Source organism: Electrona antarctica (genome assembly GCF_951216825.1).
Source record: "Electrona antarctica genome assembly, chromosome: 21".
In the NCBI taxonomy this organism is placed as follows: domain Eukaryota; kingdom Metazoa; phylum Chordata; class Actinopteri; order Myctophiformes; family Myctophidae; genus Electrona; species Electrona antarctica.
Genome location: NC_136802.1, coordinates 31,292,763 through 31,304,830, shown reverse-complemented (window position 1 = coordinate 31,304,830; position 12,068 = coordinate 31,292,763). Strand labels below are relative to the sequence as shown.

Sequence of the window (12,068 nt, the reverse complement as noted above, 5' to 3'; positions counted from 1 at the left end):
TTTCCAACACAGTGCTTTCCTCCCAAGGCCACGATATGAATACCAATCTTGGCTCTAAATAAAGTTTTAAAAAAATTAATCAAACAACCCAACCATGGGCCCTTGGAGGTTGTGAGCTACTGAACAGGTCAATATACTGTTGCTTTAACAGGCTCCATTTTTCATAAGAGATTGATTCATCCCTAATCAAACATTGCATATAAGAATGTGGATTTGTTTTTCTTCCTTATTTTGTAACTTTATATCAGTTACCTTGCAAAGGATACACTTTATCACATGCAGGCTTACGTACCTGATACTTTAAAAATGGTTTCGGCTGATAGCTTGACATCAGCACTTTCTATGTTTTTATGCTTTCTGTCAATCGACACTTCCTCTCAATGTTTAACACGACTCTGAGAATGGTCTTTCTCATCCTACATCCTCGATTGCCTGGAATGTTTCACATGAACATATGTGATATGTTATCTTATCAGTTATCTTGTTCAATTTCACAAGTCATATCAAATGCATTTATAATAAAGTACATTTAAAAACAACTCACTTTGAACCAAAGTGCTGTGCTGAACAATATAAACATCAAGACATACAAGTGGTATAAATGGACAGTCAGTAAAACAAAAGCTAATATTATTTAGAACAATAAGATTCAACATCAACACGCGTGCGTGCGTGCGTGCGTGCGTGCGTGTGGGGGGGGTGGATGTTCTTTCTGATGCTGTCTTGGCTGATGATAAATGCTAGAAAATTGCATTTTGCTGCAGCCATGTCCAGGTTAGTATTGGGGGCAGGGTGGATGACAGAGTTGTTGGAGATTAAGTTTTGAAAGGTATTTTAATTTTGTTCTCGCTACATTAATCATTTTTTTTATATATGAGACAGTTGTTTCCCAATATAGTCAAATAAATCTGGAGCTGATGACTTTTCCACCTCTTTTCCGATTTTCTGTATTCCTTCCTCAGGGCTCTGGTGGTGTCATGGAGCAACAATATCCAGGATGACAGCACAGGCAGTGTTTAATAAGGAAGTACGTTTGTCAGTGCTGATATGAGGACGGAGAGGCATCAATAATGCAATTGTTTGGGAGCAGCTATGAGAGCTTCTGAAAATATATAGTATTCTGTATTATCTCTATTCTATATCTACACTAAAACATTCCTACTATCAGTCCAGCTTCCTTATAAAAGTATTTGCATTATTATGCAGCAATGTGTAAAAAAAAAAATCAAGTCCAAGTTTAATTTAGTGCTATTCGTTAGTGCTATACCTCCCACTTTGAGCTGATATCATCATTGCACGTGCAGGTCGCTTCAATTTTAACGAGCTATACCTGCTGCACATGTGAAAGTTATGGACTTGCTTCTTTGACACATATAAAAAAAGTCACATAAAGTACTGTTTTCACAGTCAAAGCCACCATGACATTGACTCTAACAACCTAGCAACCTGTGCTTGGGCTAAGCATGCCGTAAAAGAGCTTCGGCAAACAGTCTGGTCATAAAATTAGCCATTTATGATGGGGCAGAATCCACGTCTAAGTCAGGTGTAAACAGAAGAGCCGACATTGAATGCTCTTATTTTTGGGGTGAAAGGCATTATCTCCCAATCAATAACTTGGATAAAAGGAAAACTCCTATTAGATGAGATGCACTATAACCAATCATCTGCGTTTGTGCTAGATTTCATTTGTGCTAGATTTCACACAATAAATAACTTAAAGGTAGGGTAAGTGATATTTTTTGGTTAAAACAAAAGTTTTTATTTTTTTAAGATTAAATCACTATATTCTGATAGTTGTTTGTTTCAGCCAATCAGGAGAGTGTAGCCATTTATCAGCTTAATTTGTATAGTGTTCCAGTTCCAGTTTTGTCTGCCCATGTCTTTGTGTCATCTGTATCCTGACTGCGTTCTCTATCCTGATTGGATAAAATTGGTATCCTGATCTGAAAAAGCATTTTCTGTTTATTAGAAAGCTGGAGACACATGGAGTCTCCTGTTACTGTCTATATAGCAATGAGTACTATCACAATATAGAGCTTTTTAACACTTATTATAACCAAAGAAAATCACTTACACTACCTTTAAGTGTTTTAATATAATTTAAAACTTAAAAAAAATCTACCAATATCAGTGTATTACCCTCAGTAGTGTCAAAACACCCATAATATCAACAAAAAGGTCACAGGAATAGCTTTTTTTAATTAATTAATTAATTAATTTTTTGATTGATTTATTCATTAATTAATCTATTTATTTATCCTTCAGAAGAATTATGTGGATGATGAAAAAGCCTTGATACACCTTTATTTATGAATGTTTCCAGACTTGCAGTAGGGGAAACTAAATACTCGTGAGATGATTGCCCGTTGGCCGTTATAGCCTATGCTAAGGAGTTTTTCACATTTACTTTTGTGCCCTCACTATCTTTGCGAGAGCTGATGACTAATGACTGTGTTTATCACCTCTTCTAACCCCTGGATCTGTTTTAGGGCCCTCGTCTTGACCTCTAGACAAATTAGTTTGCTTATTTACAAGTGCCCAATACATTGAGCCATTTTGTCACAAATGCAGGTTAAGTATTACCCTAATGATATCAGCTAGGTTGACTGTGTTTGCCCTAGTTTTAACATTGCTGACATGCCAGACTCGTGGAGAATTCTGCATCACACATCACCCACATTTCCATTTGTGCTTTTGATATGCTATTATTTGTAACTTTCTGTCTCCCAAATTAAACCAAATGTTTGAGTCTTGGCATGGAAGCAAAAAGAAAAGGATTATATAGCCTTGAGATATTTGTTACCTTTGAGTTTTAATTGACTGGTTGCTCATTCCTATGGATGGTTTTTATCTTGGCATTGTAAAGCACTTTGTAACATTGTTTTCGAAAAGGTCTTATATTATTTTTTATAAAGTTTATTATTGTTATTATAATGTACTAATCTTTTTTTTATAACTCTGTTGATCAGATTTGTTAGTTCTTTTTGAAAAGAAACGCCTGACTAAATAAGTCTAACATAGTAGAACAGACACAGATAGTTCAGTATAATTAATAGCAAGGGGTGACCATTGGACTCTCAGTCAACCGATAAACACCTGTTCAGTTTCAGGAGTGTAAATTCAAAAAGGAAGATAGCGGGCGTTCATTTTTGCGTGTGTGTGTGTGTGTGTGCATGCGCGCATGTGAAGGGGCGGAGAGATGGAAAGCAAGTGATATGAACATTTAACATAATCTGTTGCACTGGCCATATCTCATAGGCACACTAGACACAACAGACCAAGACGCTCATTAAACTTCAGATTACAACATACATATTTTCATGAAATCATCAGAAAACTTGTCCGACAAAAAGGGATAACACAAAAAGGATACTTTTTCTTCTTTTTCCCCCCCAGATTTGTTTTTCTTTCTTTCTTTCCTTGTTGTGTGTGCCAGCAATAAGAAAGCATGGATTCCATTGTGGAAGTAGTGGCTCTGATCTTGGGGTTTGTGGCTTGGGTGATGGTGGGGATTTCCATACCAAACCGTTACTGGAAGACCTCTACTGTCGATGGCAACGTCATCACTACTTCCACCATCTATGAAAACCTATGGATGTCTTGTGCTACAGACTCAACCGGTGTCCACAACTGCAGAGAGTTTCCATCTCTGCTCGCCTTAAATGGTATGTTGATCTAATGATGTTAATGTGAATGTTGTGTAATTATGAAACCCAAGATGAAGTGTTTAATGTACATTTTCACCTCACATTGCACATTTGGCTAAGAAATGTACATTAACATTACATCTTATAATGTATCTTTCCATAATCCTGTGGTTCACTTAAGTGGGGTCCAGGGACCCTGAGGGTTCCTTGAGAGGGGGTTCTAAATGGACCCTTACAGGTCTGTAACTCTGAGAGTGTACAAATTAACCTGTAGTGTAGCGGACCATTTGGTTTAATTTGCATGCTCTCAGAGTCATGGGGGTCTTAAAAACGTTTGAGAACTAACTTACATTATACGATGTAATGTTAATGTACATTTCTTAGCCAAATGTGCAATGTGAGGTGAAAATGTACATTAAACACTTCATCTTGGGTTTCAATCAATTGAACAGCAATGAGGGGTTATCTGGTTAAGACAAGAATAAATGCAATATTGCATATTGCAATTGGTGCCCATTGAAGGAGGATTTCAGCACTGTTTGGGCTTTAGAACTCTATAAAGAAATGTAACCATACAAATACGTTGTAACAAAGCCCCAATAAAAGACATACAGTATGATTATATCACAGAGGGAAGTTGTTGGCAGTCGGATGACTCTAGATTTTAATGTTGTCTCTAGGTTATATCCAGGCATCTCGTGCCTTGATGATTGCGTCGATCATATTCGGCACCTTTGGACTGGTGGCAGGACTGATAGGAATGCAGTGTTCTAAAGCTGGTGGAGAGAACTACGTCCTCAAGGGGAGGATTGCTGGCATCGGGGGAGTCCTTTTCCTACTTCAAGGTAACAGGGAAACCACAAGTTTGGAAATGTTACATTTTAAGTGTGCAATATTTTACAGTGACATTTTGCAAATGCAGTGGTATTGATTCAAACACAAAATTAGGTGTATCACATTTGGGAACCCCAATTCTTTCTCCAATATCATGAGAGTCAGGCAGGAGTAGCCTGGAAACCAGATTAATCTGCCACAGCAACAAAAAAACACAAAAAAAGTCATGCCAGGCTAAGGCAGTCCCTATCAAATTGTGGATTTTGTTGGCTATCCATGGAGGGCTTTCTGTTTGTATCATACAGAACTGTAATAGTCCTTTCACCAGTCTGTCTGAATTGGATTGTTACCTTAATATATTTTTTATAAAAATATATTAGAAGACTCTTTCACTTGTATAAAAACTTATATAAAAAAAAATTATATAAGTTTTTATACAAGTGAAAGAGTCTGCCTTGTTTATGTTTATGCTTAGGATTTAACAGTTGATTATGTATTTATTTCTTTACTATAGGCCTGTGCACAATGATCTCCGTGTCATGGTATGCCTTCAACATCACTCAAGACTTCTTCGACCCATTTTACCCTGGGACAAAGTAAGTGTGACAAAGTGACAAAACAACAAGCAATAGCAGTGTATTAACAGTGTGCCAGTGTTACAGTACTGCCCTCTACTGTGTGTCACAGGTTTGAAATAGGAGAGGGACTCTACATTGGCTGGTGCTCCGCTGTCCTGGCCATAGTTGGAGGTGCTGTTTTCACTTGTTCTTGCAAACTGGGCACAGAGGAGAAATAGTGAGTCCACTTACAAACTTGCAATTTTACAATACTCAATAGTACAACGACTGCAATACATAATTGTGTGTATTCATACAAATTCACACGAGTGCATGGTGTTATGTACTGTATATTTTGCTTCTAGTACTAACTGTGTACACATTCAACAAAACCTTATATGTCCAAAACCCTCACTTTTCAGGAAATGGTCTCAATGGACCCAGTGTAGTTACTAGTTATTATTTAGTAGTACAGTGGGAAGAGGGGGGTATCATGCACCCCCCGGAAATATACTTCTAATCAGTGTTTTCTTATTGGAAAAAATGTGCTGAAAATGATGAGCTATGATAAAAAGTTGTCAAAATGTCCCACCTACCTCAAAACCCCCTTTTTGGTATATGGCTCTGGCGAAATTGTGTAAAGGCAAATATTAATTCACTAAAATTACATAAATAGACATGGAAGTCTGACATTTGTCATGGAGTATCCTGACACATAGGGGTAAGTAGAAGAATAAGATTTGGGGGGTTGCTACCATTATAGTTTTAAATATGACCTACATTATCCCCAGAAAAACAAAAAAAGATGCTGTCCGCTTGACTAATAACAACAAAGATGGTTATTTTCCAACACATTATGGTGAAAATCACTGCCTCACTTGTATATAGAAAACTTCCCATATCCCTAAGCTTCAATTTGATCCCAAGATAACCTTTCTATCTTGAAAATTACTCTTTCTGTAGCCAAAACTCTGAACTATACCTCAAATCGGTGAAAATTGTATATTCAGTCAGTCAGCTATACATTTGGAATAAATTAATGAATGACTGAGTTTGAACTGACTCCACATTATGGAATATTTCTGTCCAATCTACAATTTTTATGCAAATGAGTGCCTCCATTATCAAAATAATCGATTTTCACTATATCTCAGCCAATACTGCACTTAAATGAACAAATACGGTGTCTAGACCTATGTTTTGAGGGTCAAGGATCTCAGTGAAACTATTCTTAAAGTGACTACATGTGCCCATGGAATGCTGGTGTGCAAATCAGTGCAGATTAAATAAATTCCTCTATCTCGTCGGCTTCTTGTGCATGCTTTCCAGTGTCAAGGAGATCAAGCAGTGAGGTTGGTATAGGACTGCACCACAGGACACACTGGATTCAAAAACTATTTGGTTTTCAACAATCCCTGCCCTTCATCATAGGGTTTTGGTTTTTCCACCATAGCTTCATCAGCTCGCTTGTATAAGGCAACGGTGGCTCTCTTCAGAGCAGAGTAGCATGTAGGAAGGCGAGCCAGGTCAACTTTAGATTTAGAAATTAGTTTGTCATCTGCCCCACCACTCTTTCACTGAAGACTCACAATTTAAATAGCATATATTCTGAGCCTAGCCAAGCCATATGACCCATAGGGCAGGAGCCTAACAAGTACACTCCCTGGCATGACTAGTATGTCGCAGGGACTTACCCCAATCCAACCCGTTGGTATTCCCCGGCTGGGGATCGAACCCCTGACTATCCAGTCTCAGGGCGGACGCTCTAACTACAAGGCCACTGAGCTGTTGATGATATCCAGAGCTTCTTGCGGGTGTGTAACTTTAGAGTGTACAAAATGGAACCAAATGGACCTGTAAGTAAGCCTTGTGTAGCCATGAGGCCCATAGGGCAGAAGCCTATCTCCTGTTTCTGTAGTATGAGGTAGCTTGATGTACAAGTACACCCCCTGGACATGACACTAGTATGTAGCAGGGACATGTCCGACTTACCGACTGAGTCTTTGGTATGACCCGGCCAGGGGATCGAACCCCGACCTCCCAGTCTCAGGGCGAACGCTCTGACTACAAGGCCACTGAGCTGTTGACATCTTACTGGTGTGCAATTCTGAACGTACAAAATGGAACCAAATGGACCCGTAAGTGTTATGGGGGTCCTTGAAATGTGCCTTGTGCTACACTATCTCCGATTCAGAAACGGGTCTCATGGTCGCAGGCAACGTATTCTTCTCCAAAGTTGAACGTTGCCACCACTGTTGAAGCAGCCATACACTACACAGGTTTATCCTGATGTTCTGGGCATCTTTGTAAAGTTAGTGTTATTAAAAAGCAGGTAAAAGAGTAACGTTTCAGCACTCTATTTGGTCTCTCTATCCATTCAATGTAGTAGCCGACTGTTATGTCGTCTCCGTCCACAGGAAATATGTTGCCTGCGACCATGAGACCCGTTTCTGAATCGGTCTATATGGAACAGATCCTTAATTAGTATAGTTGCAGCAATTCATCTGTCTGCTGTATGGACAGAGTTGTGAGTCTTCAGTATGGTAAATGGTGCATTTATATAGCGCCTTTATCCAAGACGCTTTACATAGATTGTCCATTACATTCATCCATTCAAACACATTCATACACCGATGGCGGCGGAAACCATGCAAGGCATCAACCAGCACATCAGGAGCAATTAGGTGTCTTGCTCAAGGACACTTCGACACTGACTCTGGGGGAGCCAGGGTTTGAAATGGCAACCTTGCGGTTACCATCCGGCCACTCTACCCCTGAGCCACTGCTGCCCCAGTGGACTTCACCCATGCCAAGTTGCTGCAGACAATGGTGGGGGCAAATGACAAACTCACTTCTTAAATCTAAAGTTGACCTGGCTCGTCTTCCTCCATGCTACTCTGCTCTGAAGAGAACCACTGTGTTGCCTTATACAAGCGAGCTGATGAAGCTATTGTGGAAAAACCAAAACCCTATGAAGGGCAGGGATGGTTGAAAATCGAAGGGTTTTTAAATCCAGTGTGGTCCTGCGGTCCAGTCCTACCAACCTTTGATCTCCTTGTCATTGGAGACCATGGACAAGAAGACGAAGAACTGCATTTTGTTCTTTATGGTGCAGGCTAGTGTATAGGGTGGTCACTGTTCTTACATTTTTGCCTTTGAGTGTGTATATGATGGAATACTGTTACAGGATTGTGTGACTGTTTGCATTTTATACTGCATAGTGCAGGCCATTCTATAGTGTGTATACTGCCGCCTACTATTGTTCATACTGAGGATGTTTTTCGTGTGTGATGTTATGCTACAGTATATATATTCTAAATTATAAAGCTAGCATAAAAACACAACACCTGTCTAGATACCTTATTTGTAAAGTTATATGCAATATTGGTATCTCTTACTTGGTATAAATGTGACTTTATTGTAATGGCAGCACTGATTTTTACACCAGCATGCCACGGGCACATGTGGTCACTTTAAGAATAGTTTCACTGAGATCCTTGACCCTCAAAACATACAAACATACAAGTATAGACACCTTATTTGTTCATTTAAGTGCAATATTGGCTGAGATATAGTAAACATCGATTATTTTGATAATGGTGACACTCATTTGCATAAAAATGGTAGATTGGACACTTTGCCAACTTTTTAACATAGCTTATTCAAGTAAGAACTATTCCATAATGTGGAGTCAGTTCAAATTCATTCATTCCAAATGTATAGCTGATACTGACTGAATATACAATTTTCACCGATTTGAGGTATACCGGTAGTTCAGAGTTTTGGCTACAGAATAATTTTCAAGATAGAAAGGTTATCTTGGGCTCAAAATGAAGCTTAGGGATATGGGAAGTTTTCTATATACAAGTGAGGCAGTGATTTTCACCATAATGTGTTGGAAAATAACCATCTTTGTTGTTATTAGTCAAGCGGACAGCATATTTTTTAGTTTTTCTGGGGATAATGTAGGTCATATTTAAAACTATAATGGTAGCAACCCCCCAAATCCTATTCTTCTACTTACCCCTATGTGTCAGGATACTCCATGTCAAATTTCAGACTTCCATGTCTATTTATGTAATTTTAGTGAATTAATATTTGCCTTTACACAATTTCGCCAGAGCCATATACCAAAAAGGGGGTTTTGAGGTAGGTGGGACATTTTGACAACTTTTTATCATAGCTCATCATTTTCAGCACATTTTTTCCAATAACAAAACACTGATTAGAAGTATATTTCCGGGGGGTGCATGATACCCCCCTCTTCCCACTAGACTACACAGGCTCTGTTAATACTTCCCATTGGTTGAATATTAGAAACATATATATTTAACATGTCACATGAGATTTCACATGAGAATGTCATACGACAAAGTATGAATTTAAGCGACACACACACACACACACGCACGCACGCACGCACACACACACACACACACACACACACACACACACACACACACACACACACACACACACACACACACACACACACACGCACACGCACACGCACACACACAGACAGACAGACAGACACATGAAATATGGAGATACAATGTGTTTGCCCAGCAGCAAAAACATGTTTATATTGTTGCTTCAAACCTCATTAGACAAGTTCCCCATAAAAAAAGAATTATGATCATGATTAATTATAATTCTGAACCTCTAACCCGTATACAGCTGTTAACTGTAACCGGGCCTTTTGATCCATGGCATGCTTTTCATTATCTCTAATTAAGATTTTCCCACCACTTGTACTGTGTTCTACTGATTTGATATATTATCATTTAATCTTGTACCCATTAACCCATTTAGGCCTGACGTCGAAATAAAAAAAAACGTTCGCTCTGAAAGAATATATATTCAAAGATTTGTGCCGCATTTTTACGATTTTTCAATAATGGCAGACCTACAAGCTCGTATGAGCTTGTAGATCTGCTATTTTTCAATAGCTAAAGTATAACATAATGCTTAGTTAAAACACCAAAAGGGGTTCCCGTCCAGAAAAGAGAGATTAAGACCTGCATCATCTATTTCTTTTGTAAATAGCACTGCACTGTAATTTAGCATGGTCTGTTCTCTGGGATGGACTATAGTACATTATATAGTACATTCATTCATATATTAATTGTTGGTATACTGTAAATTTATATCAATTTACTGTTGATAGACATAGACCTATGTTCACTGTTATGTGTAGGCTATATTAGACATATCTGATAGATATTCATTTATATGACTTTACATATAATCCAGATACTGAAGGCCTGCCGACACTGTACATACAGTATATTCATTCACATATTCACTGTTGACAGACTGTACTGTACTGTAGGCTAGACTGGGCATTAATATACTCATATCACCTTGATATAATGTACTTATGTTAAGTCATCATTCAGATATCCAGTGCAGATGTCCAGTCAGTGGCGTGCACAGATAGACACTAGGGGGTGCTAGAGCACCCCCTGCCCTTTTGGCAATGTGCCCTTTTGAAAAAAAATATATATATATTTTTTTCTTTTTTTTTTTTTTTTTCAAAAATAGCAGACCTACAAGTTCATAGCGCGCCACTCGGTGGCGCGCTATGAGCTTGTAGATCTGCTATTTTTCAATAGCTAAAGCATGAGCACCTGCCCCTCTAAATGTCTGTGCACGCCACTGTGTCCAGTGTTACAATCCAAACAATCCAGTGTACTGCTGTTGCTATGACACCTGCATTTCCCCCACAGGGATCAGTAAAGTGTTGTTATCTTATCTTATCTCATTTTATCTTATCTTTGCCTCAGCCCACTGCCTTATCAAGCCAGGGGAACCGTCTACTCTGGAGCTGCACCAACAGCAAGGAGTGTAGCAGCCAGCACATATGGTCGAAATGCCTACGTTTAAGACAGCTCCACAAATGGAGCCTCGTGGGACAACTTCATGTTTCAAATAGATTTGCTACAAAAGTGCCTGGTACACTGTGGGAACATCAAGATTTAAGGTTTTTCCTTTATGTATATAGAACATGTTGTTTTCCAGATTATTTGTTTCCTTTTTTTGTGTTTTAAGGATAGTTTAAGTCTTGCACTAGGCAGGGCTTGGTTGGGTTACAAGAAGAGTGGGCACTAAGGAAGTGTTGGCACCTCAATGTAAAATTTGCTATTTTGACCAAGATGCTAAAAAAATAGAATATCTGAACAATTGTCATGTAAAGTATACATGATTTGAACATGCACAGTACATCATTATCACATGTAATTGACCCTTCAACTTCTTGTTTATGCTCAAAATGATTGGATATACAGGTTTTGTAGCAATTTGTAGAAACTGCCTAAATATTAGACGTAAGACTAATAGTTAGGCCTAAATATACTGCCTAAATATTAGACTTAAGACTGTTTTCCTATATATACATTTTGGACCAAATAGCCAATTTTACATCGAGATACCCACTCTTCCTTAGTACAGTGCTCTTGTTGTTACCACTGGATGTACACTGTATTATAATGTGAATGCACAGACAAAGGTAATATTGCACCACTGTAAAAACGCACATCCCCAAATTTGGATTCTGCTCAAATGATCTAATGACAATGTTGCTCTCTAGTAGTAAATATGTTGTGTCACACTATTTGTTATAGTGCTATATAAACTCATGATTGCCAATATTGCAGGCTGCTAAATTATTTCCTAACATCAACCTATGATGTTATATCAAAATGTTTTCTTTAATCAAAGAGATTATGTATTGACATGTAAACCTGTAGACATTTGTAAGGGGAAGGTCAAAAGCAGCAGATTCAAAGTGTGGTGATCCTTATGTATTGATATGTGTAGGCTACTGTATGTTATTGAAATATCGTCCTCTTTTTCACAGTTGTATAGATTGTTACTTGGGTGATGGAGGTTATATATAATGAACGAAATGTTTTTTTTGTGTGTATCATGTGTTCTTTTTTTTACAATTACTCAGAATTAAAAAAAACATTGTTAAATATCTCAATTAGTCGTCTCTTCGGCCATTTAAATTGAGCTGTGATTTAAC

General features: G+C 38.3%; 1 protein-coding gene across 2 annotated transcripts; it reads left to right on the top strand.

Moving 5' to 3' along the window:
* Positions 1 to 983: 983 nt before the first annotated feature.
* On the top strand, positions 984 to 12,002 carry cldn15a (claudin 15a). 2 transcript variants are annotated; one of them, XM_079490900.1, is made up of 6 exons: positions 984 to 1,031; positions 3,397 to 3,665; positions 4,328 to 4,492; positions 4,996 to 5,077; positions 5,169 to 5,276; positions 10,828 to 12,002. In XM_079490900.1, the coding sequence occupies exons 2-6, from the start codon at positions 3,449 to 3,451 to the stop codon at positions 10,925 to 10,927; spliced, it is 672 nt and encodes a 223-aa protein (XP_079347026.1). In that variant the 5' UTR covers positions 984 to 1,031; positions 3,397 to 3,448; the 3' UTR covers positions 10,928 to 12,002. The 2 variants fall into 2 exon arrangements, with proteins under 2 accessions (XP_079347026.1, XP_079347025.1); XM_079490899.1 differs by lacking the exon at positions 984 to 1,031 and having other exon boundaries at positions 3,271 to 3,665.
* Positions 12,003 to 12,068: the final 66 nt, after the last annotated feature.